The sequence below is a fragment of the Dipodomys merriami genome, unplaced genomic scaffold, assembly GCF_024711535.1.
Source record: "Dipodomys merriami isolate MVZ:Mamm:240054 unplaced genomic scaffold, mDipMer1.0.p SCAF_373, whole genome shotgun sequence".
In the NCBI taxonomy this organism is placed as follows: Eukaryota; Metazoa; Chordata; class Mammalia; order Rodentia; family Heteromyidae; genus Dipodomys; species Dipodomys merriami.
This window is the reverse complement of record NW_027205304.1, coordinates 576,533-602,832: the sequence shown is the minus strand read 5'-3', so window position 1 is coordinate 602,832 and position 26,300 is coordinate 576,533. Positions and strand designations below refer to the sequence as shown.

The 26,300-nt window shown below is 53.2% G+C and overlaps 3 protein-coding genes across 11 annotated transcripts in view; 2 read left to right on the top strand and 1 right to left on the bottom strand.

Annotated features, from left to right (window-relative positions):
* The window catches only part of Agfg2 (ArfGAP with FG repeats 2), a 43,514-nt gene extending 28,085 nt beyond the window's left edge, over window positions 1-15,429 (top strand). For 8 of the 9 annotated variants that reach the window (XM_069989299.1, XM_069989296.1, XM_069989302.1 and 5 more), the window contains 10 exons: window positions 1,356-1,509; window positions 2,347-2,512; window positions 4,198-4,323; window positions 5,042-5,074; window positions 11,564-11,684; window positions 12,071-12,147; window positions 12,255-12,341; window positions 14,104-14,229; window positions 14,642-14,727; window positions 15,283-15,429. In XM_069989299.1, the coding sequence (XP_069845400.1) occupies window positions 1,356-1,509; window positions 2,347-2,512; window positions 4,198-4,323; window positions 5,042-5,074; window positions 11,564-11,684; window positions 12,071-12,147; window positions 12,255-12,341; window positions 14,104-14,229; window positions 14,642-14,727; window positions 15,283-15,336 (1,030 nt within the window). In that variant the 3' untranslated portion in view covers window positions 15,337-15,429. The remainder of the gene's footprint in view (window positions 1-1,355; window positions 1,510-2,346; window positions 2,513-4,197; window positions 4,324-5,041; window positions 5,075-11,563; window positions 11,685-12,070; window positions 12,148-12,254; window positions 12,342-14,103; window positions 14,230-14,641; window positions 14,728-15,282) is intronic. The other variant, XM_069989297.1, reaches the window with a different exon arrangement.
* Window positions 15,430-20,384: 4,955 nt separating this feature from the next.
* Window positions 20,385-23,870, top strand: LOC138804816 (insulin receptor substrate 1-like). The gene is made up of 2 exons (XM_069989295.1): window positions 20,385-21,322; window positions 21,544-23,870. The coding sequence occupies exons 1-2, from the start codon at window positions 20,878-20,880 to the stop codon at window positions 22,542-22,544; spliced, it is 1,446 nt and encodes a 481-aa protein (XP_069845396.1). The 5' UTR covers window positions 20,385-20,877; the 3' UTR covers window positions 22,545-23,870.
* A 123-nt stretch (window positions 23,871-23,993) lies between these two features.
* Sap25 (Sin3A associated protein 25) lies at window positions 23,994-25,970 on the bottom strand. Its single transcript, XM_069989361.1, has 6 exons — window positions 25,759-25,970; window positions 25,536-25,651; window positions 24,949-25,055; window positions 24,702-24,855; window positions 24,475-24,572; window positions 23,994-24,375 (listed from the first exon to the last, which is right to left on the bottom strand). The coding sequence occupies exons 1-6, from the start codon at window positions 25,968-25,970 to the stop codon at window positions 24,073-24,075; spliced, it is 990 nt and encodes a 329-aa protein (XP_069845462.1). The 3' UTR covers window positions 23,994-24,072.
* Between the last annotated feature and the right edge of the window lie 330 nt (window positions 25,971-26,300).

The following is a 26,300-nucleotide window of genomic DNA, read 5'->3' as shown; positions in this document are numbered from 1 at the left end:
AAGGAAGGAAGGAAGGAAGGAAGGAAGGAAGGAAGAAAGGGGAAGGAAAAGAGACAAAATACAAGCTAAGTGCTCATGGTTTAAGCCTGTAATCCTAGCTACTAAGGAGGCTGAGATCTGAGGATCTGGGTTCAAAGCTAAAAGCTGGCCTGGGCAGGAAAGTCTGTGAGATTCTTATCTCCAGTGAACCACCAAACAGCCAGAAGTGGAAGTGTGGCTCAAGTGGGCCAGCCTTGAGCAAAAGAGCTAAGGCATAGCACCCAGACCCTGAGTTCATGCTCCATTTTTTAACTAGTCCTGGGGCTTGAACTCAGGGCCTAGGCACTGTCCCTGAGCTTCTTTTGCTCAAGGCTAGCACTCTACCACTTGAGCCACAGTGCCACTTCTGGAGCTATTTATGTGGTACTGAGGAATGGAACCCAGGGCTTCATACATGCTGGGCAAGCACTCTACCACTAAGCCACATTCCCAGCTCTCCATTTTTTATTCTAAATAAAAAAATTTTTTTTTTTTTGGTCGGTCATGGGGCTTGAACTCTGGGCTTGGGCGCTGTCCCTCAGCTCAAGGCGAGCGCTCTACCACTTGAGCTACAGCGCCACTTCCGGTTTTCTGGTGGTTTATTGGAGATAGGAGTCTCACGGTCTCTCTTGCCCGGGCTGGCTTTGAACCGCGATCCTCAGATCTCAGCCTCCTGAGTAGCTAGGATTACAGGCGTGAGCCACCAGCGCCCGGCTCTAAATAAAATTTTACTTTATTTATTATTATTATTATTTTTTGTCAGTCGTGGGGCTTGAACTCTGGGCTTGGGTGCTATCCCTGTGCTCTTCAGCTCAAGGCGAGCGCTCTACCACTGAGCCACAGCGCTACTTCCAGTTTTCTAGTGGTTTTATTGGAGATAAGAGTCTCGGATTTTCCTGCCCAGGTTGGCTTTGAACCGTGATCCTCACATCTCAGCCTCCTGAGTAGCTAGTATTACAGGCGTGAGCCACTGGTGCCCGGCTCTAAATAAAATTTTAGAATAGAAAAGAAAACAGATACAAAATAGCACAAACCAAATGTTTCTATATTAAATGAGCATCAAGACACCCAAGGGGGAACTAGGGGTGTGGCTCAGTGATAGAATGCTCAATCCCCAGCATCTCAAAAAAGGACAACAAAGAAAACCGCTCAAAATTCTGCTCAAGGAAATAACTTGGTTATGTTGCCAAATTCCCCTTACTTCCTAAAAGATGGAGTGTACACACACACAAAAAAAAGTAGAAAAGATTGTAAGGTGTTTTACCAAACAGCTGAGCCGAGCTGAGCATGGTCCAAGGTTTTAGTTGTGTCTTTAGCCTGACTGTTCTTTTTCAAAGGTATGTGCCCCCAGACCAAGTCAAGGGGGCTACTTGCACCAAAGGCGGGGCCGCCACTTCCGTCCAGGGCTCCATCCCAGGAGGGAAGCCCCTGCGAACCCTTCTTGGGGATCCTGTAGCCCCCCTCTCGGATGTTGCCTCCACCTCAAGCCAGGTAACTCTCAGATCTTCCTTCCGTGTTTCTGTTGTGATTTGGATAATAAGACAGATGACACTTTAATGATGTCACTCTGGGCATGGCAGAGTATAGGGCAAGAGCTGTAGCACGCTACAGGGCTTCAGCCCTCCTGTGGCCTCTGAACCTCTTTGGGAAGAGCTCAACAGGAAGTAACTTTGAGGGGAGTCATGAGCGTCAACTCCAGAGCCAGGTGCTGGGGGCTCGTCCCTGGAATCCTAGCTACTCAGAAGGCTGAGATCTGAGGATCACTGTTAGAAGCCAGCGTGGGCAGAAAAGTCTGCTGCTGATTCTTATCTCCAGTTTTTACCAGCTAAGAGCCAGGAGTAGAGGTGTGGCTCAAGTGGTAGAGTACCAGGCTTGAGCTGAAAAAGCTGGGGGAGATCAGGAAGCTCTGTGTTCAAGCCTTAGTACAGGTATGCATGCACATGCACATGTGCGTGCGCGCACACACACACACAGATATTAACTCCAGGCATGACCATTTTTCTTCAAGGAAGCACAGAAGTAGCTGGGACACTGCCTACTAGGGAGTGATGAGTTGGCAGCCACAGAGCACTGCTGGGTGCATGTATCTGTTACCTTGGCTAATCTACTCTAAAAGTCATGGTTCTTGAGTCTGGGGATCCTAAGGATTCAAAGTTGAGTTAGGAGACGGGCTAAGGTAACTTGTGCCTGGGGAGCCTCTCAGCTAAGAGTAGTTCCTCTCAGTTCTCTCCATTTTCCTTCGAGAATCTAGATAAAAGGTATGTCTGTCTGTCTGTCTGTCTGGGTCATAACTGGATTCTAAGTGCTGTTTACAAATCCTTCTCCCAGTCTGTCAGCCAGTCTCAGACCCGGACAGTCCAGGCCCGGGGCTCCCAGCCCCCTCCTCACTCCTCAGCTAAGAAAGCCAGCACGGACCTGCTGGCTGACATCGGTGGAGACCCCTTTGCTGCTCCCCAGGCAGCACCAGCTTTTGCCACCTTCCCAGCTTTTGGGGGTAAGTGATGAGAAGTTCCCTCCCACATGAACACCTCTGCCACAAGACTTGGTGGCCTTCAGGGCACTCTGAGCTTCCTGTGCCTCTGGATCTCTTGAACATGAGCAGCGTGACTGGGGGCTCCTGGCCCCTCATTTTAGAACATGGAAAGAGCCTACGTTATTTAAAATGGGAAGAAGGCAGGGTGCTGGTGGCTCATGCTTATAATCCTAGATACTCAGGAGGTTGAGCTCCAGATCATGGTTCGAGGTTAGCCCAAGTAGGAATGTCCATGAGAGTCTTTTTTTGGGGGGGGGGTCTGGTTATGGGGTCTGAACTCTAGGCCTGGCACTGTCCCTCAGCTCTTCCACTCAAGGCTAGCACCCTACCACTTGAGCCACAGAACCACTTCCGGCTTTTTTCTTTATGCTTATGTGGTGCTGAGGAATCGAACCCAGGGCCTCATGCATGCAAGGCAAGCGCTCTACCACTGAACCACCTTCCCAGCCCCATGAGAGTCTTATCTCCATTTAACTACCAGAAAATAGGTAGTGGTACTGTGGCCCAAAGTGGTGGAGCTCTAGCAAAAAAGCTCAGGGACAGTGCTCAAACCCTGAGTTCAAGCCCCACAATTGACAAAAAATTTTTTGAATAAAGTGCTATCTAGTTTTTGGGGTTTTTTTTTTGCAGGAGAGTGGGTACTGGGATTTGAAACAAAATAATTTCTTTTTCTTTTCTTTGCCAGACCTGGGGCTTGAGCTCAGGGCGGGGGCACTGAGCTTTACTTGCTCTAGGCTAGCCCTCTATCGCTTGAGCCACAGCGCCATTTCTGGCTTTTTCTGTTATGTGGTATCAAACCCAGGGCTTCATGCATGCTAAGAAAGCACTCTACCACTAGGCCACATTCCTACCTTCATCTTTTTTTCTTGATTAATTATCTTTCAGTAGTTGTACAGCGGGGTTTCAATTCAACATATCCGGGGCTGGGAAGGTGGCTCAGTGGTAGTGTGCTTGCCTTGCATGCCTGAGGCTCTAGGTTTGATTCCTCAGCACCACATAAGCAAAAAGAAAAAAGCTGGAAGTAGCGCTGTGGCTCAAGTGGTAGAGTGCTAGCCTTGAGCTGAAGAGCTGAGGGACAGCGCCCAAGCCCAGAGTTCAGGCCCCATGACCAGACCCCCCCCCCCAAAAAAAAAATTCAACATAGCCTAAAGTAGGGATAAGAGATGTGCGGAAGTAAACTGAGAGGCCTCTGAATGGCCCTTTTCCCTGGCATGGATCTGGCTGTCCTCAGGCTATCTTCCTCTGCAGAGCCTGTGCAAAGGGAGCATCCCGTAAGAGTGGCTTTGGTGTTGGGTGCCCAGGGCTCTCGTCTGTAATCCTAGCTACTGAGGAAGCTGAGATATGAGGATCGTGGTTCCAAGCCATCCAGGCAGGAAAGAAATCTGAGAGACATTTATCTCCAGTGGTAGAACCCTAGCTTAGAGCACAAAAACTCAGCTCCCATGCCAAGTTCAAGCCCCAGGACTGGCACAAGAAACAAAACACACACACACACACACACACACACACACACACCACACACACCACACACACACACACACACACACACACACACACAACCTGTGGTCTCCGGCCTGCAGCCAGTAGTCAAATAGATATACATTTACCTTTCCTTTAAATAATCTTTATATTTCCTTCACCTTTAGGCCAGACACCTTCCCATGGGGGCTTTGCCAACTTTGATGCCTTTGGCAGCAGCCCCAGTTCTTCTGCCTTTGGAAGCCTTCCTCCAGCTGGCCAGGCTCCATTCCAGGCCCAGCCAACCCCTGCAGGTAAACCGCCCTGCCCATTTCCACTCTGTCTTCCAGCCTCTTCCACTATCCACATCCATGCATCACTGTGCATTCAAATCCAAGCTACTGACCATGCAAAAGAGAAGAAGCTTCAGGAAAGGAGAGTCAGGGGTGGGGCGGGCGGTGCTATGGGCCTATTTTTCATTTTAAGGAAAGTGGCTGAGCAGGTTCTACCCTAGGAAATTTCTAGACTGGAAATCCAGAAGACCTTAAGCCTAGAAAAATGTGAGCACGCACCTGTCATCCTAGCTACTCAGGTGGCTGGGAGCAGGGGATCAAGGTTCAAAGCCATCCCATGCTGATAAATCTTAAGAAACTTTTACCATCAGTTAACCAGCCAAAAGCCAGGAATGCGGCTGTGACTCAAGTAGTAGAGCACCAGCCTTGAGTTATAAAGCTAAAGGAGCACTCAAAGTCCTGAGTTCAAGCCCCAGTACTGGCACACACACACACAAAGGTTTATTGTTAAGAAATTGCACTAGAGATGCTCTGGTCCTTTTGAAACCATTCAGTTTCTCCCTCAGCCCCCAGACTTTAGCCTTCACAGTCTGTGCTTTCCCCTCTTCCTTTGTCTGTCCTAAATGCTAGGGAGGGCTGCTGGAGGGTCGTGGAGATGCATGGGTAGGGACAAGCCAGCCACTCATGGTCTTTCTCCCTTCCTCTCCCTCCCTTGCCCTTTTCCCACCTTCCCTGCCAGCCAGTCGGATGCTAACTGGGAGTTACAGCTTTGGTAAGTTCTCTTCCCATCCCACAGCTTACCCAGGGGTCCATAACAAAAAGTTTTTAAGGTCTGAAAGGATCCCATTAAAATATAACCAGGGCTTCCGTACAGTGTGTGCTTAGAATGTGTGAGAACTCTGAGTTTGGTCTCCAACTTGTAACTGTTTGTACGGTTAGAAAATTGAGCTGTTTTATAGGTGAGGCAGTAAAGCAAATTCTCTAGTGGTCTAGCCCACAGAGTGGCTGAGCTGATGCTTCTGGATTCTACCTCTGCCCATAGCTTCCCACTGGGCCCAAACAAAATGGTGGCGTGTTCTTGTTTTGATTCGATTTTTATATTTCTTGATGGAACAAGAGGAGAGATACTTTATATTGATTTTAAAAAGTTAAGGCACAAAGAAGTTCTTGTAATAATGAGCTTAAAGTAACTGACAATGTAACGTTGAGATTCACAAAGCAGAAGCTGTTAGACACAGAATTTAATAGATTAGGAAAGCTCTATAAACTCTCACAAGATTCATGATAAGCTATGCACTGTGGCTCACACCTATAATCCTAGCTACTTAGGAGGCTGACATCTGAGAATGGTGGTTTGAACCCTAGGCAAGAACATTCATGGACCTTTTTTTTTTTTTTTTGGTGGGGTTTGAGCTCAGGGCCTGGAACCCACTGTCCCTGAGCCTCTTTGTGCTCAAGGCTAGCACTCTACCACTTGAGCCACAGCGCCACTTCCGGTTTTTGAGTGGTTATTTGTAGATAAGAGTCTCACAGGGACTTTTCTGCCCAGGCTAACTTCAAACTGCAATCCTCAGATCTCAGCCTCCTGAGTAGCTAGGATTATAGGCATGAGCTGCCATTGCCCGGCCCATGAAACTCTTTTTTATTTTTGCTAGTCCTGGCGCTTGAACTCAGGACCTGGGCATTGTTCCTGAGCTTCTTTTGCTCAAGGCTAGCACTCTACCACTTGAGCCACAGCGCCACTTCCAGCGCTGTTTGTGTAGTACTGAGAAATCGAACCTAGGACTTCATATATGCTAGGCAAGCACTCTACCACTAAGCCACATTCCCAGCCCTCCATGAAACTCCACCAAAAAGCTGGAATGGAGTGGTATCTCAAATGGTAGAGTCTCAGCCTTGAATGTGAAAGCTAAGGAGCCCTGAATTCAAGCCCCAGTATCAGCACTAAAAAAAAAGACTCACTATAAAATAAATTGGCAAGCATGGGCTGGGAAGTTGGCTCAGTGGTAGAGCCCTTGCCTTGCATGCCTGAGGCCCTGGGTTCGATTCCTCAGCACCACATAAGCAAAAAGAAAAAAAAGCCGGAAGTGGCGCTGTGGCTCAAGTGGTAGAGTGCTAGCCTTGAGCTGAAGAGCTGAGGGACAGCACCCAGGCCCAGAGTTCAGGCCCCATGACCAGACCCCAAAAAAAAAAATTGGCAAGCAAACAAAAGGAAGATATGAACAATTCTTTTGTTAAGTTTGATCTAATAAATATGACTACAACTTTGTAAACAATAGTGAAACTATGGATTCTTTTCTTTTTGCCATCCTGAGGATTGTGCTAGGTGTATGTTTTACTGCTGAGCTACATCTCTATCCCAGAATATATATTATTTGCAAACATTCAAATCTTTTTATGATTTGACCACTAATAGGAACTAAAATCTCCACAAATTCCAACAAATAAGAGTTGCATAGGTTCTGCCCTAGTAAAAAAAGATTTTCTAAGCCAGATACTGGTGGCTCATGCCTGTAACCCTAGCTGAGATCTGAGAATTGTGGTTTAAAGCCATCCCAGACAGATAAATCTGAGAAACTCTCATCTCCAATTAACCAATACAAAGGCCAGAAGTATAGTTATGGCTCAAGTGGTAGAGTGCCAGTCTTGAGTGAAAAGGCAAGCTAAAAGAGAGAATGAGGACATTATCTGTTAAATTCCTATAATTAAACAAAGGATAGAATGCCAGGTGCCATGACTCACGCCTGTAATCCTAGCTACTCAGGAGGCTGAGATCTGAGGATCATGGTTCAAAGCCAGCCTTGGCAAGAAAACCCATATGACTCTCCAATTAACCACAAGAAAGCTGGAAGTGGAGCTGTGGCTCAAAGTAGTAAAGTGCTAGCCTTAAGCAAAAGAGCTCAGGGACAGTGTCTAATCCCTAAGTACAAGCCCCATGACCAACAAAAAATAACTAGACTGGAGGCATGACTCAAATGGTAACATACTAGCTAAGGAAATAGAATGTCCTGAGTTCAAATCCTGGTACTAGAAGAAAAAAACTGGTCAGCTGAGAATATGGCTTAGTGATAAAGTGCTTAGCATGCATGAAGCCCTGGGTTTGATTCCTCAGCACCACATACACAGAAAAGGCGGGAAGTGGCACTGTGGCTCAAGTGGTAGAGTGCTAACCTTGAGCAAAAGAAGTTCAGAGACAGCCCCCAGGCCCTGAGTTCAAGCCCCAGGACTGGCAAGAAAAGAAAAGAAAAAAAAAAACACAAAAATACTGGTACCTCCTGACATGACTTCTTGCACAACTGATTAAAGATGGAGGTTACATACAGACCCAAAGAAAAGGAAGACCTCAGTTGCACAGCCAGCAGGCATTAAACTTCCTTTATCCAGTGTCTGCATAAAGACAATCTGCAGCCAAACCCAGTGAGCCCACGAGGAAGGAAAGATCTGCATTTTGTCAGTGAAGAAACTAGCTCATCTCCCTGTGGCCAGTTATTTGGCTAACATCCAACATTATTAGGAGGCTGAGATCTGAGGGTTGTGGTTTGAAGCCAGCTTGGGCAGGAACGTTCATGAGACTTTTACCTCCAATTAACCAGCAAAAAGCCAGAAGCAAAACTGTGGCTCAGGTGGAGAGCACCAGCCTTGAGGAAAAAAGCCGAGTGAGAACATGAGGCCCTGAGTTCAAGTCTCAGCACCGGCAAAAAAAAAAAAAGTAATGCTGTTAATGGGAGACCCTATCACTCTCACCCACCATGACCTTGAGAGTGATCTGAGTGTGGCATAAGACACAGTTGGGTAGTAGAATACCAGGCCCTGAGTCTGATCCCCAGCGCCAAAAAGCAAAACAAATCACAAACAAAAACAAAAGGCTGGGTATAGTTGCTCCTTCCTGTAATCCTACCTACCCAGGAGGCATATTTAGGAGGATTGCAGTCCTAAGTCAGCCCTAGGACAAAGCATGATAGCCTATCCAAAAAATAACAAACAAAAAGGGTTAGTGGCATGACTCAAGTGGTAGAGCTCTTGCCTAACCAGTTTAAGGCCCTGAGTTCAAACCCCAGTATTACCAAAGACCACATACACACACACACACACACACACACACACACACACACACACACACACACACACACACACACACACACCACAAAACAACAACACAACACACTTAATGTAGTCTCTTCCCACAAGCCTGACTGGTTTCATATTTAAATTTTTGAGGAGTGTGGGAAAGGCAAGGTTTGAGAGACTGCAGTTATCTCTGAAGCCTCTCTAAGGTCCATATGCAAATCCAGTTGTAGGAGAGAGGCGCTGGAGATGTAGGTACCAGGTGTAGATGGCTAGACTACAAGATGGATGGTACCACCTCCCTTAGTAAAAATATCCCTGTGCCTGAGACCCAGGATACCTGAATTAAGGCCAGCTTTGCCCTCTAGTGTCCACACAGAGGCACAGCAGCCCTGATCAGCAGATGTACAATGCCCTAGCCTTAATGACCTTGTGGGTGAGAGGATGGGGAGTTGGATGTGCATGTGGGAGGGAGGTAGTGCAGGAGGAGAGGATGCTAGGTAACAGAGCTGGTCCTCATGACCAGGCAGCAGGCAGGTGCCACGGACCTTCTCCTTTCTGCAATTTTCTGAGCCACTATTTCCACTCAATGCCTGGCACTGAATGAGCCCCTCAGAAGAAAAATCAAAACCAAGCATTGGTGGCTCATGCCTCTAATCCTAGCTACTCAGGAGGCTGAAATGTGAGGATGATGGTTCGAAGCCAGTCCAAGCAGGAAAGTCCATGAGACACCCCGGCCCACCTTGTCCTGGGGCTTGAGCTTAGGACCTGGGCACTGTCCCTGAGCGTCTTTTGCTTAAGGCTAGCACTCTACCACTTGAGCCACTATACCACTTCTGGCTTTTTCTGTTGTTGTTGTTATGTGGTACTGAGGAATCAATCCCACCCAGGGCTTGATGCATGCTAGGCAAGCACTCTACCACTAAGCCACATTCCCAGCCATCCAGCAGATTCCTTTTGTGTGTGTGTGTGTGTGTGGTTGTAGGGCTTGAACTCTGGGCTTGGGCGCTGTCCCTCAGCTCTTCAGCTCAAGACCACTTGAGCCACAGCACCACTTCTGGTTTTCTGGTGGTTTATTGGAGATAAGAGTCTCATGGCCTTTCCTGCCAGGGCAGGCTTTGAACTGCAATCCTCAGATCTCAGCCTCCTGAGTAGTTAGGATTACAGGTGTGAGCCACTGGCACTTAGTTCCAGGAGACTTAAATTAGCCACCAGAAAACCGGAAGTAGAGCCTTGGCTTAAGTAGTAGAGCACTAGCCTTGGGCATAAAAACTCAGGGACAGCGTCCAGGCCCTGAGTTTAAGCCTCAGGCCCAGCAAAACAGAAAACAACAACAACAAAAATTAGGAGCCCAGTGTCTGTGGCTCATGTCATAATCCTAGCTACTCAGCAGGCTGAGATCTGAGGATCAGTGCAAAGCCACCCTGGCAGGAAAGTCTATGAGATTTTTATCATCGGTTAACCACCAGAGAACCAGGAATGGTGTGGCAGCATGGCTCAAAGTGGTAGAGCACTAGCCTTGAGCAAAAGAGCTCAGGGGCAGTGCCCAGGCCCTGAGTTCAAGCCCCACAACAGATAAAAAACTAAGGTGCCCAATTTACCTTGTGTCAGGGAAGGCCTGTCTAGGGACAGGCTTGAGCAGGCGTAAGTAGCCATAGGTGGGGCTTCTTGCTGAAGAGGAGGACCCTTATTCCCTTGGCTTTTCAAACTCAGTCACCATGAGTGCTTTGATGCTTGTCTTCTCTCTTGACCCCTCTGACCCGGAAATGGTTTCTAAGAGGTATGAATTATACCTCACCCCTTGACCCTTGACCTAGATTTCCAAACTCTCTCACCTATCTCAGAGGATCTTTAGGACAACCTAAAGTAAATTATTTTAAAGAAGGAGGAGGAGGAAGAAGAAGAAGAAAAGGAGGAGAAGGAGGAGGAGAAGAAGAAAGGATTTAGGACAGGGCCATGCTTTGTCAGAATCACAGCAAGTGGCAGAGCCAGGACTGGAGTCCAAGTCTGTGTCTGCCCGTTCAAATAGTTGTTCAGCCATCAGCCAGTGATTATCGTCCAGTGGGAAACACGCAAAGTGTTTCATTCAGTACTGAGTCTTCCAGTACTCCTAATAATAAAGCCTACCAGCCTCTGTGGTCTCCATTGACTTCCACAACAGCCTAGACTGTCTGGCAGGGTCTGTGATACAGCTGCATGGGACCCACAGCTAAAGCACTATCTGGAGGTGACAGGCTGGAAATCCACCTGGGAGATGAGATTGCATACAATCTAGGACTTGCTCCTCGGGCTGTTTCATAAGATTTCTATGTGGGTGGGGTTGCTGCTTTTCCTGTTGCATATGAAGACAGGGAAGGGAAGGGGACCTGGCAGTTGGCCTGGCCCCATGAGCTGTACCCCCCTCCTGCCCCCCAAACTCAGGACCTCAGTCAGGGAGCCTCTAAGAGGAGGTGGCTCACTGGGAAAAAATGCTGGTGGAGCCGGGCCCTGGTGGCTCATGCCTATAATCCTAACTATTCAGGAGGCTGAGATCAGAGGATCACAGTTTGAAAAGAGCTTAATTAGAAAAGTCCACAAGACACCATCTCCAGTTAGCCAGAAAAAGGCCACGTTAGCAGCGTGGCTCAAGCAGTAGAGTGCTAGCTGAGCCAGTGAACTGAGTAATAAGCTCAGGGAAGGAAGGACAAAATGCTGATGGCTGGAGACTCAGCAGCCCTAGTAGCATCTGTAGCTTATCTGTCACGGAGTATGCTCAGGACTTGCTGTCCCTAATACCTCTTCTGTCTGTCCCTTCCTACGCCACATCAGTAAATGCCTGGGAGCCCAGAACTCAGACTCAGGCAGGAAGATCTCAAGGTTGGGGCTAGCCTGGTCTACATAGCAAGACTGTGTCACCAACGGCAAAGCAGAGGGCCCTGTGTAGAGGACGGGCCATCTGTGGTAACAGAGGGCAGCAGGGGTCACTGAGGGAGCACTTACTTCTCTCTGTACCCCAAGCTTAGAACACTGTGGGGCTTGAGGAGGGGCTGGGAGGACTCTCCATGGGGCACAAGCCCTCCTGAACTGGCAGGCTCCAAGAAGCTTGGGGCATCTCTCCTGCCATCATCCCATTCTTCACAGCAGCCCACCTCCATCTCCTGCCCCTGCTCCCCCTGACTCAACCAGCCTTCCCTGTTTTGTCTCCTGTGGTGCCCAGGGAACAGCCAGGTGACTCCGTTTGGCACTGTGCCGCTGGCCGCTGCCAGCCAACCCACCAGCCTTACAGACGTGGGCAGCCTCCTGGGACCGGGGGTGGCAGCTGGAGGGGTTCCTGGCAGGTGGGTGCAGACATGGAGGGGACTTGCCATATGGCCAGCCATGCTTTTTTTTTTTTTTGGTCAGTCATAGCGCTTGAACTCGCCTGGGCCCCATCCCTGAGCTCTTCAGCTCAGTGCAAGCACGCTGCCTCTTGAGCCACAGCGACACTTCCGGTTTTCTGGTGGTTCATTGGAAATAAGAGTCTCACGGACTTTCCTGCCCAGGCTGGCTTTGAACTGTGATCCTCAGATCTCAGCCTCCTGGGTAGCTAGGATTACAGGTGTGAGCCACCAGCGCCTGGCTCCGGCCATGCTTTTGCAGCGGGTCCCCCTTCCTGGACTGCTTGCCTCCCCCTTGCTCCCTGGTCCTAGAAGATAGGCCCCCCACTTCTCTCCCTGTGCTGCAGTATCTTCGGGGTGACAGGCCAGGTCCCCTCACTCCAGTCTGCCACGGCCGTCGGCAGCACAGGACTTGCCTTTGGAGGTGAGTGCATGGGGGGGGGCAGGAGGGGAGTGGAGGGAGGGATGGGGAGAGGCACTCCATTGGTCCAGGGATGTTTACAAACCTCTCTCTTCTTGTTCTCCGGACAGCATTCACCAATCCCTTCACTGCCCCCGCCGCCGCCCAGCCCCAGCTACCTTCCACCAACCCATTCCAGCCCAATGGTCTGGCTCCAGGTAAGCCACCAGCCCTGTCCCCTGCCCTTCCACAGTCTCTCCCTAACTCTTGTTTCTCCCCATCACAGGAGTGGCTGGCACCCCCACTCCCAACTGGCCACTCTTCACCAACCCAGGCCACAGCCATTTTCATTTCCAGGCCATCTAGTGGGTAGAAGTAGAAGCAGCCACTGATGCCAGTAGCTCACGCCCCTAATCCCAGCCACTCAAGAGGTTGAGATCTTGAGGATTGCCGTTCAAGGTCAGCCCAGGCAAGAAAAATTTATGAGACTCATCTTCAATTCACCACCAAAAAGCCAGAAGTAGAGCTGTGGCACAAGGGGTAAAGTGCTAGCCTTGAGTGAAAAAGCCACGCAAGAGTACAAGGCCCTGAGTTAGAGCTACCAGTGCGGGCACACACCTAAAGTAAAATAGAAGAAAATAAACATGGAAACACCTGTGAAACCAGAATTATAGACTCAGAAAAAAAAGACAAGATGGCTCTAGTCCCTTTCTTCCACCAGTCCAGAAGATTGTTTTCATGTTGACCAACAACAGTGCAACAGTTCTGTCTCCAGCTCCATCCAGGTCCCTCTTGGCACCCAGACCAGGGGCCTGAGTGAAACCTTAAACCTATTCCCTGCCCTGGTCAGCAAGGATTTGCGTCCCCTCTGCCTAGCCCCTTCCCCCTCCCCTGTTCCACCCCCCCCCCCCCGCCTCCGTTTTATCTTCTCAAACTCCTGGTTCAGCAAGAGGAGAGCTGGGTATGGTGGTGTATGCCTGTAATTCCAGCTACTTAAGAGGCAGAGGTAGAAGGATCTCTGCCAGGCTGGCCTAGGCAAAATTGTGAAACTATATTTTAAAAAAAATTTTTTTTTAAACAAAAGGTCTGGGGCCTGGCCCAAGTTGTATAGTGCTTTCCTAGTAAGTATAAAACCTTGAGTTCCAAAAAGGAAGAAAAAAATACTTAAAAAGAAAAGGGGAGCTGGGCACCGGTGGCTCATGCCTATAATCGTAGCTACTAAGGAGGCTGAAATCTGAGGATCAGAGTTCAAAGCCAGCCTGAGCAGGAACATCCATGAAACTTGTGTCTTCAATAAAACACCAGAAAACCAGAAATGGCTCAAGTGGTAGAGCGCTTGCCTTGAGCTGAAGAGCTCAGGGACAGTGTCCAGGCCCAGAGTTCAAGCCCCATGACTAACAAAAAAAAAAAGGTGGGGGGAGGGAGCTAAGTGCATTTTCACATAGGGTTTATGGATTGCCATATGCCTGCTGCAGAGGTGAAAGAGGCGGACACAGGGTCACCTGTTCAGCTTCAGAGGCGGCAGAAGGCTACCCGCAATTCTTTTTTTCTTTTTTTTTCTTTTCAGTGCACTATCCCTTAGCTTTTTCACTCAAGACTGGTGTTCAACCACTTGGGCCACAGTTCCACTTCTAGCTTTTTGGTGGACATAAGAGTCTCAAGGACTCTCTTCCCTGGGCTGGCTTTGAACCATGAGCCGTGGGTCTCAGCCTCCTGAGTACTGGGATGACAGATAAGAGCCCCAGCATCCAGCTGCAGCTCCCGTTCTCTGTCATGCCATGTTCATAACGACTGCCCTCAGCACCACCAGCCCCACGGGCAGGTGGATGGTGGAGTATATTAGCTGATGAGCTCCACAGTGCATTCAGAGTCCTTCCACTGGGGCCTCTTATTAGGAAAAAATCCTGTACATTTCCCATTGGGAAGGATTTAGGCAGCCAACCTGCCAGACGTTTTGCCTGACCTTCCATCTCTTTACAGGGCCTGGCTTTGGGATGAGCACTGCTGGGCCTGGCTTCCCCCAGCCAGTGCCGCCCGCCGGAGCCTTTGCCAGTCCCTTCCCCCCACCACTGTACCCCGCACAGACCTCACTGACACAGAAGAATGGTAAGGCTTTTGATGTGCCCTCCCTTACTCCCAGCTCCCCGCCTGTGTGTGTATGATCCCCAGAATCTGTAATACCTAACACAATATAAATGTTCTGTTGTCTTGTGGAGGGTCTAATGATGAGGAAAGACGATCCGTACATATTTAGTACACACAGAAATTTAAAAAAAAAAAATCTTCAATCCATGGTTGGCACTCACACACAGGCCTCTGAGACAATTCCCTCTGTGACCAGTAGAGGGAGCAAGGGAGCAGCCGATCTGCCCCTTCTTGCCAGCTCCGTACCCTGGCTGTCCTGCTGGAATACAGCAAGTGCCTGTCCTCCAGGAAGTGGGGCCTGTTGGGAGGGGGTGGTGTGTGAAAACAGTAGGAGGGGTCCTATATGTCACCTGAGTGATTTCTCTGCCCCCAGGCTCTTCCTTCATGGACTTAGGATCCTCAAAATTGGGGCAGAGGCCGCTGAGCCAGCCAGCTGGAATCTCCACCAACCCCTTCATGGTGAGCACCAGGTGTGGGTGTGTGATGTTGGGGACCAAATCCTAGAAGAGGAAACTGTGAACTGGAACTCCACCCCTTCCCTTCTTCACGGAGTTCTGTATTGTCCTAGCCAGGGATGAGCTGGTCCATTCTGGGGTGTCAGTTCTGGGCTCTGTCACCTCCCACCCCTTTCCTACCTTCTTCCCCCTCAACATCCATCTTTCCCCAACTTGAAAGTTTGTTTTTGTTTGCTTTTTTTTTTGTGCTGGTACTAGAGCTACAATGCATGGTCTGGCCATTGTCCCTTTGTGCTTTTTCCCTCAAGGCTGGTGCTCTACTACTTGAGCCACAGCTCTACTTTCAGCTTTTTGCTAATTAGTTGGAGATAATCTCATGGACTTTCCTGCCCAGACTGTCTTCAAACCATGAACTTTATAATCTCAGCCTCCTGAATAGCTAAGATTACAGATGTGAGCCATAGCACCCAGCCCAGCATGTCCTTTTGAATGTATTTGTTTCTTCGCTGCCTCCAGCAATTCTCCACTTATGTAATAATGTTTTGTTGTTTCTTTCCAGACTGGATCTTCACCGTTTACCTCCAAACCTCCCACCACCAATCCATTCTTGTAGCACTGTGTCCTGTGGGAGGTTCTTCCCTGCTTTCTGGGGTGCCTCTGCTCCCTAGAGCTCTGGCGACCATTTGCCTGTGGGCATATCTGTGGGTCTTAGACAAGAATGCGCCTGATTTGCAGGGGGCCTGGGGAATGGGGGAGGTGCTAATGTTTTGCTTAGGGCTTCCAGAAGACTCAAATCCAGAATCTTCCCTGAAGCTGCCTCCCTCCTCCACCAGCCCCCACCCAGAGGGACTCCAGGGAGAAGTGAAGGCAGAGCTGGTCTAGAAGGAAGTACAGTAGTGTATTTCTTATCAAATGATTCTTTTATTTTTGTGCCAGTCCTAGGGCTTGAACTCAAGGCCTGGGCACTGTCCCTTACCCTTTTCACTCAAGGCTGACACTTTTAACCACTTGAGCCACAGCTCTACTTCTGGCTTTTTGGTGGCTCATTGGAGATTGAGAGTCTCATAGACTTTCCTACCCGCGCTGGCCTCAAACTACAATCCTCAGGGCTCAGCCTCCTGAATAGCTAGGATTACAGACATACACCACATGCGCCAGGCTGTTGAATTATTAATGATGATGATGACTTTTCTCTCCTGCCCCTGGCACACACATACCTGATGATGCTTCTTTCACTCTGGACCAACAGGAAGTTGGCAGGACCTGACTGGGCAGGAAAGAGTGCTTCCCAGCCTTCCAACACTGTGTTCCCCCCAGCCAGTACAGGGAAGAAAGTAAAGACAAGGTGTTTGTTGACCAGAGCTGAGAAGGCCAGTGTCTGGTACCTTTAGTGCCCAGTTGAGCATCACCCTTTCTTCACCCGTGTTGTTTTGCTTCGCCAGCTTCTGCCATCCTGGCGCTCAGGATGCATAGCTTTACTTGAAGGTTCCACATGCAGAGCTCCCTCCAAGCACTTTAGTCAGCTATTGGTGTCGTGTTTGGATACCAGTGTTTTATATTTATACATAAAGAGAATTTTCTAATATAGCCTATTATATATGCACATATATATATATATATGTACACACACACACACGCACACCCTAGCCATTATCTCTCCGTCAGCTGCTGCTTTTTTTTTTTTTTTTGGTGCCAGTACTGGGGCTTGAACTCAGGGCCTGGGAGCTGTCCTTGAGCTTTTTCTACTCAAGGCTAGCACTCTACCACTTGAGCCACAGCTCCACTTCCAGTTTCCTGATGATTAACTGGAAATAATAGTTTCACAGACTTTCCTGCCCGGGCTGGCTTTTGAGTCATGATCTTCAGATCTCAGCCTCCTGAGTAGCTAGGATGACAGGCACGAGCCACCAGTGCCCAGTTCCAGCCAATTTGTAAACATGGAGAAGGGGATAAACCCCTAATCTATGTCTGGACCATGAAAGTGGGAACCCCAGGGAAGGGGGAAGGGCAAATGTGTATCCTCGCCACCCCAGAGCTTCTCCAGGAAAAGATTTGTGCAATTGGTTGGGTCTTTCCCACTATGTTCTCTTTTTCCACATTTTCCTTCTTCCCCTCTCTCCCCCAAATCTGCACCAAAGCTCATCGCAGGCAATGTTGAAAAAGAACATTTGAAAGAAAAAGTGACGCAGGAGTCTTGCTTGGGGCCACCTTGAGGGGCCACAGGTCAGCTCAACGTGACTGAGTGAGTGTTGGCTAAGTTCTGCTGGACTGGGCTGATGACCAAAGCAGACTGGCCAAGGACAGGACCCAGTGGCAGGCAGAACCTGGGGCCCTGAGCCTGGAGAGCTGCCCTGCTGGGGTTGGATCCCAGTACCATGGTGCACGGGTGGGGGTGTGGCAGGTGCTACGTGGGGAACAGACTGGACCAATGCATGGATCCACACCTTCACACATTTCCACTTGACGCTTTCAGAAAATAACCAGGTGTCTGGGCAATGAGTCTGGCGACAAGACAGAGGTATGGGGCAAATACCTCCCCTCCCCCTGCAGAGGAAAGACCTAGAACTCAAGCCACAGGCTCTGGCCTTTAGCCGTTCATTCTTGACATTTCTCTGGGCCTCCCGTAGAAAACAGCAAAGGAATGTGAGGGGTTGAGGCCTTCCGTTTTTTTCCTTCACTGACTTTTCTGGAAAGATCTTTAGCTGCTATTTGGCCAGCCACGTTAGTGCTTCCCTGATGCCAAGAGTTGTCCCCATCTGGTTCCCACTCACCCAGCCTCTCCCCTCCTTCCCTCTCCTGGCGGGGGAAAGCAGGTCTGCACCCTTTGTTCCCTGGCTTTCTTTCCCATACTCTTCCCCTTCTGGTATTTTTCTGCCATCTGCTACCCTTGGTGTGGTGCTAGCACCCTATTTCCCTCCTCTCTTAGGGAATGGAGTGGACGCTGATCTGTGCCTGGGCCATCAAAGCCAGAATGCCAAGGGTGTAGGAAGGGCAGCTGTGTGCCCACCCCAGAGCCTCCTTCCTTCTTTCCTAACCCAGAGCACTGAGGCCCACAGGGGTCAGGAGCTGAGGCAGCTTTCGCCGTTTTGGTCATAAGCCATGTTCCAGAGACTTCTCCCTCCCTGGGCCTAGGACTCCTTGCAGCCTCTAGTCCCTCTGTCCGACATGGACTCAGGCCAGCTCACTGGCCAGGGCTGGAGGACCAGTCCCAAGTTGCACTGGGCCGGTTTCACAGGGCAGAAATGCGAAATGTTTCCCTGGGCACCGCCTGAGCTGCAGCCCGCAGCTGCCCCCCTTGGCACAGGCAGCCCCAGCCCCCTCCACCTCCACTCCACTCAGGGTCAGTGGCAAAAGAACTGGGAAAGGTCCCTGGTCTGACACAAAGTGGCTAAAGGACTGGATTGGTTTCTTTGCTGCGTGGCCTGGCCTGGGGTTTGCAGATCTAAGCCCACTGCATGTAGGCACATGTGCACCACGAGACTGGAAGTGACTCACCTGAGCCTATATCAGACTTCTGGCCAAGTTCTTCCCTTACCACATGCCTCTGGCCAAGGCTGTGGTCACGTTCTGCAGATGACAGTCCAGTCTTCAACTGACCACCTGTATAGGTGCTTCAAGTGAGAAAGAAAGTGTAGCCCCAGGAGTCTGTCTGCACAGCCTACCAAATCCGATCTAAGAGCCATAGGCTGAGAGGGAGAAGGGATCACTGTGTGGCTCTGTGCCCACATGCCCTCCACAGAGGAGTGAGAGGTCACATGGGACAGCCCAGGTCCCTGTGGCTTCCTACCCCTGGTAACATTCTTCCAATGGCAGCCTATGGCTGCTATTGGAGTGGTGGCTTGCTCCTGTAGTCATGGCTATTCAGGCGGCTGGGAGCTGACAATCCTAGCTCAAAACCAGCCTTGGCAGCTGGGCACTGGTGGCTCACACCTCTAATCCTAGCCACTCAGGAGGCTGAGATCTGAGGATCGAAGTTCAAAGCCAGCCCGGGCAGGAAAGTCTGTGAAATTCTTATCTCCAATAAAAAAAAAACCCCACCAGAAAACTGGAAGTGGCACTGTAGCTCAAGTGGTAGAGCGCTGGCCTTGAGCTGAAGAGCTAAGGGACAGTGCTCAGGCCCAGAGTTCAAGCCCCACGATCAAAAAACAAAAAAACCATCCTTGGCAGACAAATCTAAGAGACTTATTCTCCAATTAACCAGCAAAAAGCTGCAAGTGGAGCTGTGACTTAAATAATAGAGCACCAGCCTTGAGCATAAAGCAAGCCCAAGCTCTAGGCCCCAGATTTAAGCCCCAATTACAGACACACCCACAAACATGCATGCATGAATGCACACATATGCACAAGATTCTTCCACTGGGATATAGAATGTATTGTCCTGGACCTTGCACACAATACAAAGATAGGAAAGAAGGGGACTGCTAGCAGAGCTGAGGCTCTGAAACTTCTTGTCCCTGGAGAACTATGTGAGTTACCAGGACTATCAGCTATATTAATCTTGTCCGGATAGGATGGAAGGCAGTGTTGCTAGGGCAACTGATAGAAGCCAGGCTTTTTCCTGGTACCTGGGGAAGTCATATCACCTGGTTCTGTTTACTATTGCTCCCCCCACCCCCACACACACCTTCTGTTTGTCTACACTCCCAGCACTGGAATTGCTACCGCTTCCTGCTTTATCTTTTACCCAGCACCTCAGGGCAGGATGACACAAAGTTGTTTGCAGCTGTCTCCGAAAGCAGCTGTGATTTCACAAGGACAGGTGTTGAAAGATCATCGGGCTGAGGGAGGCAGGAAGAGAAGGCAGGATGAGGCACTTGGCCAGCTTCAAATCAAGCTTGGGGGAATAAGGCTTCCAGCCCCTAGAGCACCAAGGGCTGGAGCCCTGCAGACATCCTGTTCTTTGAGGTGGCTGCTGTGAGACAGGGAGGCGCTGACATCTTGCACACGTAAGCCCCAGGGCCTTGAATGTTTGGGTGATTGATCAGGGATCCAGCATATACCCTTAGACAGGCACCATGGCCATCCCTGCACCCAGGGCTGGGCCCTGGGTGGTACTTTGGCTAAAAAGTATTTGGATCAGGTCCTGGGTACCAAATACCCATCCCTGGGGTGCTGGTTGATTCTGCCCTCGATATGGCCTTTGGAAAAGTGTTAAGGGATCCCAGCTCCTTACCCCAGGGAGCCCTTAGGCACTAACCTCTCCAGCAGTGGCCACCACTTGGCCTCTTTCCTTAGACCATCAGTTTCTCCCAGCAGGAGTCCTGCATGCCATGGGGATGGGTCATGGCTAGTGCCATGCTGTGTGTCCACTGCGGCTTGTCTGGAAAAATGTGCCCTGGCTAATGCCACCCCAGTCCCAACTGAGCCAGTATTCCTGGGCTCAGAATGAAGGTGGGGAAAAAAAAAAGTCCAGTGCTGTCCAAACTTTCAGGATGCAAGATGCCCTCCACAAAGCAGAGCCCGCGTTTTGGCTGTCAGAACTTTGAGCTGGTTCCGGGTGGTGAGGAGGGGCTGACCCAAAAGTTTATCCTAAGACATCTCACACCCGGATCTCCTGGGGAGGGAGGATGGAAACTGGGCCTGAAACTCCGACTTTAGCCCCCCCCATCAGCAGCCACCACGGCTGGCAGGGGGCATGCAATCAGACCTGGGGAAGGGGGGGGAGGGGAGTGGCGGGTACACAGAGAACCGACGCCAGGAGGCCCAGGGGCTGGAGGGACTGTGACAGTGGCGGCCGGGGCCACCTCTAATCCTTAGCTCCCTCGTCTTTGGGTCGCTTTCCCAGGCAGGCGTGGCCCTCCACCCCCGCAGCCCGGCCGCCCATTGGTGGAGATGACCCCGCGCTCCCCGCCCCTCCGAAGACTCGGTCCCTAGGGTGCTGGTGGCCGGGTCAGACTCCCGGCCCGGGCTGAGGATGGCCCCCCAGCAGGGGAGGTGGGGACTCGAGCCGCGGCCGGCTGGAGGGGCCCTGGGCCGGCCTTAGAAGTGCAGGTGTCCTAGACCGGGGAGGTCGCCTGGACTTCCAGCGCGGGACAGAAGCCGGCCGGGTGGCCACGGGCCGGGGCGCCGCGCCCGACGGCACCGCCCCATCCCCGGAGCAGCCGCGCAGAGCCACCCTTCCTCGGCCCCCTGCTTCATTCGCCGTGGATCCGGGATGGAGCCGGCGAGCAGCGGCCCCGCGTCGCCCCCGGAGCCCCAGTACACGGAGGCGGCCCCCGGCCCGCCGTCCCCGCCCTGCCCGCCCGACGTGTGGCTCTGCGGCCACCTGCGCAAGCAGAAGTCCCAGCGCCTGCGCTTCTTCGTGCTGCGCGCGAACCCGCCGCGCCTCGAGTGCTACGAGAGCGAGAAGAAGTTCCTCGCCGCGGCCGCCGCCGCCGCCGACCCCGCCGCCCGCCCCGCGCGGCCCCGGCGCTGCGTCAGCCTGGAGGGCGCCTGCACCATCAGCAAGCGCTCGGACGCGCGCCAGCGCCACCTGATCGTCGTCTACACCGGCGACAGCAGCCTGGGCGTGGCGGCGGCCAGCGAGGCCGAGCAGCAGGCTTGGTACAGCGCGCTGCTCCAGGTGCGCGCCGCCGCCGCCGCCGCCACCAAAGCCGCGGGCGCCGCTAACGCTGCCAGCGCAGCCAACGCCACCAGCGCAGGCAGCGTCCGCGCCGCCGCCGGTGAGGCCCGGGGCGCGCGTGCGGGGAGGGGGCCGCGCCGCCGGGGGCGTCTGCCCCTGCCCCGGACTCCTCCTAGGTCAAAGTCCAAACACTAAGCGTTGGCTTTTGGGGTGCAATGGCCCCCACACACACCCCTGACCCGCCCGCTGTCTCTCTAGGTTCTGCCACCCACGAGGACCCCGGGGCCTGGATCCTCGCGCCGTTCCAGGACGTGTGGCCCGTGACGCTGCGCCCCAAGGGGCTGGGGAGCCTGCGGGGCCTGGGCGGCGGCAGCTACCGCCTGTGCCTGGGCTCGGGGGCGCTGAGCCTGCTGCGGAAGCCCGGCAGCCGCGGCTCCCGCGCCGGCCTCGCCCCGCCGCCGCCCGCCCTGCGTCTGTCCCTGCTCAGCGTGCGGCGCTGCGGCCACGCCGACGCCTTCTTCTTCCTGGAGCTCGGCCGCTCGGCGCCCACCGGGCCGGGGGAGCTGTGGCTGCAGGCGCCCGACGCCGTGGTGGCCCGGAGCATCCACGACACAGTCCTGGCCGCCATGAAGAGACTGGGCGGCGGGGCCGAGCCTCTGCCCCGAGACGGCCCGGCCGGCTCCCCCGCGCCCCCCGCCCTCTCGCCCTATGAGACCCCGGCCCCCGCGCCCCGGCCCCGAGGCCTGGGGGAGAAGGCACAGGCCACGCTCCGGTCCCTGGCGCGGCTGGTGCCGGCTGCCTCCCGCTCGGGCGCGCCGGGCCGGGCCGGGGCCGCCGCCGCCGCCGCCCAGGAGGACCCGGGCCCCGACGACTACGTGCACATGGTGGGGAGCTGCGAGGGGGACGACTACGTGTGGATGGCACGCCCGCGCGACGCCGGCGTGGCCGCCGAGCACGTGGGGGGCGCAGAGTACGTGCCCATGAACCCCTTCCCGCTGGCGCCCCCTGCGGGGAAGCGGGGGGCCGAGCCCCGGGGTCCCCGCCGCAGCGCCGACAGCGCGAGACCCGGAGGACCCTGCGCTCCATCCTGGACAAGGCTGGTGCGGGAGCGGGGGGTTGCGGGCGTCCAGCCCAAGGCCCAGCCGCCCACCCCCGACAGCTGCCTCAGCTACATGGACCTGGACCTGGTCCCTCCCCTCGAGGTCCGCGGGGACGCCCCTAGGGCCCGCCCTCACGCCTATGTGAGAATCAAGTTCTAGAACCTTCCCAGGCTCAGGTGAGAAACAGCAAACAGAGCCAAAGTTACTAATGTGCCCCTGACCTCCACTCCCCGCCTTCTAACGTCCTCCTGCTCCCCAGGCCCTGAGGCAGCAGGATGTGACTTGGCAGTGACCCCCTGCTGCCCCTTGACTTCCTTTCGCGGTGTCGCCCAAGAAATCCTCACGCACAGATGCCCCCAAAATCCGATTCTTTCAAAGAAACTTCTAGAACATCTATACCCCTTCCCCCAATAACTTACACAAGTCTGGTGTTCCTCAGCTAAACTCCTGACCCTGTTTCTTTGCAGAATTGTTTTTTTTGTAGGTCGTGGAGCTTGAGCCACAGCACCACTTCTGGTTTTCTAGTGGTTTATTGGAGATAAGAGTCTCACAGACCTGGGTCGGCTTTGAACCGAGATCCTCAGATCTCAGCCTCCTGAGTAGCTAGGATTACAGGCCTGAGCCACTGGCGCCTGGCTTCTTTGCAGAATTCTTAATAGAATCAGTCACAGGCTGCCTTTGTGGCCAAGTTATGAAGAACCACTATCCCTCCCTTCCTCCCCCACATACACAAGCTGCCCCACCTCAATTTTGACAACTCAGCCCCCATACCAGCAGTGCCTTTGTTAGTTTTCTGAACCCTCCGCTGGGAGCTGGTGGCTCACATTTGTCATCCTAGCAACTCAGGAGGCTGAGATCTGAGTAATGTGGTTTGAAGACAGTCCTGTCAGGAAAGTCTGTGAGACTCCTATCTGCAATTTACCAAGAAGCTGCAAGTGGAGGACTAGCTCTAGTGGTAGAGGGCCAGTTTTCAAAAAAGCTCAGGGAGGGGCTGGGAAGGTGGCTCAGTGGTAGAGCGCTTGCCTTGCATGCCTGAGGCCCTGGGTTCGATTCCTCAGCACCACATAAGCAAAAAGAAAAAAGCCGGAAGTGGCGCTGTGGCTCAAGTGGTAGAGCGCTAGCCTTGAGCTGAAGGGCTGAGGGACAGCGCCCTGGCCCAGAGTTCAGGCTGCACAACCGGACCCCCCAAAAAAGCTCAGGGACAGCGCCAAGGCCCTGAGGTCAAGTCCCAGGACTGGCATTAATAAATAAATAAATAAACCTAATCCTCATCCAGTCATATCCAGTGTAAAGGCTGAACTCCTGGGACCAACCCCATGGATCCTACTATGAGTGTCCTCCCCAAAAGCAATGTGCACCTGAGCAATGTGTCCAGACCTCCCAGGCCTGGCATTGCTGATCAAGTCTTTGCTTGCTAGAGATCCACCCCACCTCTGAACTATGGACTGACCGATCTACCCAATAAAAGTGCCCTGTTCAGTGGTACACTCGTGTTGTCTTTAGATTTCCCACCCTACAGCACGGGAACAACCAGTAAAAAAGAAGAGACGCATCCGTGCCTCCATGTCCCCCCTGCCATTTGCCACAAGGAGACATGTGTGTGCACCATTGCTATTTTACTGTCAATATATCAGGCTAGGCGAGAGGAAACTGCACTAGCTGGGGGTGGGGTGGGGAGTGGTGTGCATTATGAACAGTGGGAGTCTGGACCCTGAGTGACAGACGGGCCGGTGCTATCACAGCAGCTCTGATGACCACTGGTCTCCTGAGGGTTGGAGCTGGGCTCTGGAAGGCTGGTGGAAGTGGAGGCCAAGGGAACCTCTGCAAGGTTGCGTCTCTGCTCTCCCTGGCTCATCTGCAGCAGGCCGGTGAGGGCAATCAGCTCGGGCCCGCTGAGCCAGGCTGTGGTGGAACTGCCCTGGGGTGCAGAGGGATATACCCAGGGGGTCATGACAGGTGGCAGGAGCAGCAGCTTCATGGGGCCCATGGCCTGAAAAGAGAGGGGGGCAATGGTTCCTCCTCCCTGGCCCTGTGCAGAGGCTGGAATGTGTGTGTGAGGGTTCTGGGCAGGAGAGAGATTCGATCTCACCTGATGAGGAGGCTCAGCCAGGTACAGAGGAACACGCTGTCCATGTGGCAGCAGAGGATCCAAGAGAAAGAAGTCTTCCCGGCACATCACTGGGACTCCTGGGGAGGAGAGCCTGGTGTGTGTGTGTTGGGGGGCAGGGTGTGTGTGGCCTGGGGGCTCCCACTGGGAAGCAGTACAGTGGGGTTTGTGCAGCACTGGGGGATAGGGAGGGGAGTTGCAGGAAGTACCTGCATCCCTGGGCATGGATTGTCCATTATGATGATGCCTTCCGGGAGGCGCTGGCTGAGGGTACCCCCTGCCAGCTGCCTCATACAAGGGGTAGAAAGAAGGATGGCACATGGTCCGGTTAGAGAAGGAGGCACCTGACCCACAGCCGGGCCCCTGTGGAAGGCAGGAAAGGTCACTGGAGCCTCTGACCCTTCTCAAGACACCTGGGCCACCCCAAGCCAGAGCTACAAGGTCTCCCCAACTTACCCAAGTCAGATGAGATCTTGTTTTAGACTCATAGTTAGGGTCCCACGGTGACAGAACAGCCGTCCTTGAAGAGGTCACCTCCCAAGTCATCTTGGGGGCAGGTGGGACTGCAGGGGCACACTTGAAAAGATTAGAACAGGCCCGCCAGCTAGAGGTGAGGCTCAAGGGGTAGAGCAAACACTTAGCAAAAGCAAGGCCCTAAGTTCAAGTCCCAGTACCACATTAAAAATAAAAGGTTTTAGGCCAAGTGCTGGTGGCTCATGCCTGTAGTCCTAGCTACTCAGGAGGCTGAGATCTGAGGATTGTGGTTCAGAGCCAGCCTGGGCAGGAAAGCCCATGAGACTCTTTATCTCCAAGGAACCACCAAAAAACCAGAAGTGGAGTTGTGAAAAAAAAAAAAGTCTGTAAGAGAAGTATTTGAGACTCTAGCAAAAAGTGGAGCGCTGGCTCAAGTGGCAGAACACCAACCTTGAGTGAAAAGAGCTCAGGGACAGAGCCCAGGCCCTGAGTTCAAAGCCCCAGGACTGGGAAGGATTAAAAAAGTATGGGGCTGAGGCTTGGGTGAAGGCAGCAAGGCCCGGGCCTACCTGGACTTGCTGGGGGCTGCCCGGTCACCAGATGTGGGGGACAGCGCGGCAGCAGCTCCTGCTGGACCCAGGGCCCGGCCCGCGAGTGCAAGGGGCTGGAGGCCTGGAGATGGAGGCTGGGGAGAGAGGATGCGAGGCGCTGCTGGGTGCGCACGGGACACCGGCGGGGCCCCCCGGGGGTGCTTCCCCCTACCTCCACCGCCATGGCAGCGCCCGTCCTCACCTGGCCGGTGCCCAAGCTGCGTCTGCCGGCTCCCCAGGGCTCCAGGCCGGGCTCTGCCCACCGCCCTGCTCGTGCTGCTCGGCGACCTCTCCCTGCTCCTCCGCGTCCTCCTCCTCCTCCTCCTCTCCCGGATCCTGCTCCTCCACGTCCTCCTCCTCCCCAGGCTCCTCTGCGTCCCCCCTGCCCCCCTCCTCCACGCCCACCTCCGCCATGCCCCCGTCGCTCGCGCCCTGGGGCGCGCACGGCCAGGACAGCATACTGAGTGGGAGTGAGCAAGGCCTGCGCCCTCAGTCACGAGGCCGCTCGCCTCCCTCCCAGGCGTCGCCCACGACGACGACGCCTGCGCGGCTCCAGCCACGCATTTCCCGCCACGTGTGGCTCCCCGCCTCTGCTGCCTCCGGTGCGCCCCCTGGCGGTGGGGCTGGGCATGCCCGTGACGTGCACACGCACTGCTCGCTCACAGACTCGAGCATGCACGCGCGGGCACGTACGCGCGGGCACGCATGCGCTCTGGCCCCCTCAGAGACCCGAGCACGCACGCG

Coding starts and splice junctions, on each gene's coding strand:
- LOC138804816 (XM_069989295.1), top strand. CDS start 20,878: ATGGAGCCGGCGAGCAGCGGCCCCGCGTCGCCCCCGGAGCCCCAGTAC. Junction 21,323..21,543: donor CGCCGCCACCAAAGCCGCGG/GCGCCGCTAACG, acceptor CTGTCTCTCTAG/GTTCTGCCACCCACGAGGAC.
- Sap25 (XM_069989361.1), bottom strand. CDS start 25,970: ATGGCGGAGGTGGGCGTGGAGGAGGGGGGCAGGGGGGACGCAGAGGAG. Junction 25,056..25,535: donor GCAGCCCCCAGCAAGTCCAG/GTAGGCCCGGGC, acceptor GTGCCCCTGCAG/TCCCACCTGCCCCCAAGATG. Junction 24,573..24,701: donor ATCCATGCCCAGGGATGCAG/GTACTTCCTGCA, acceptor TCTCCTCCCCAG/GAGTCCCAGTGATGTGCCGG.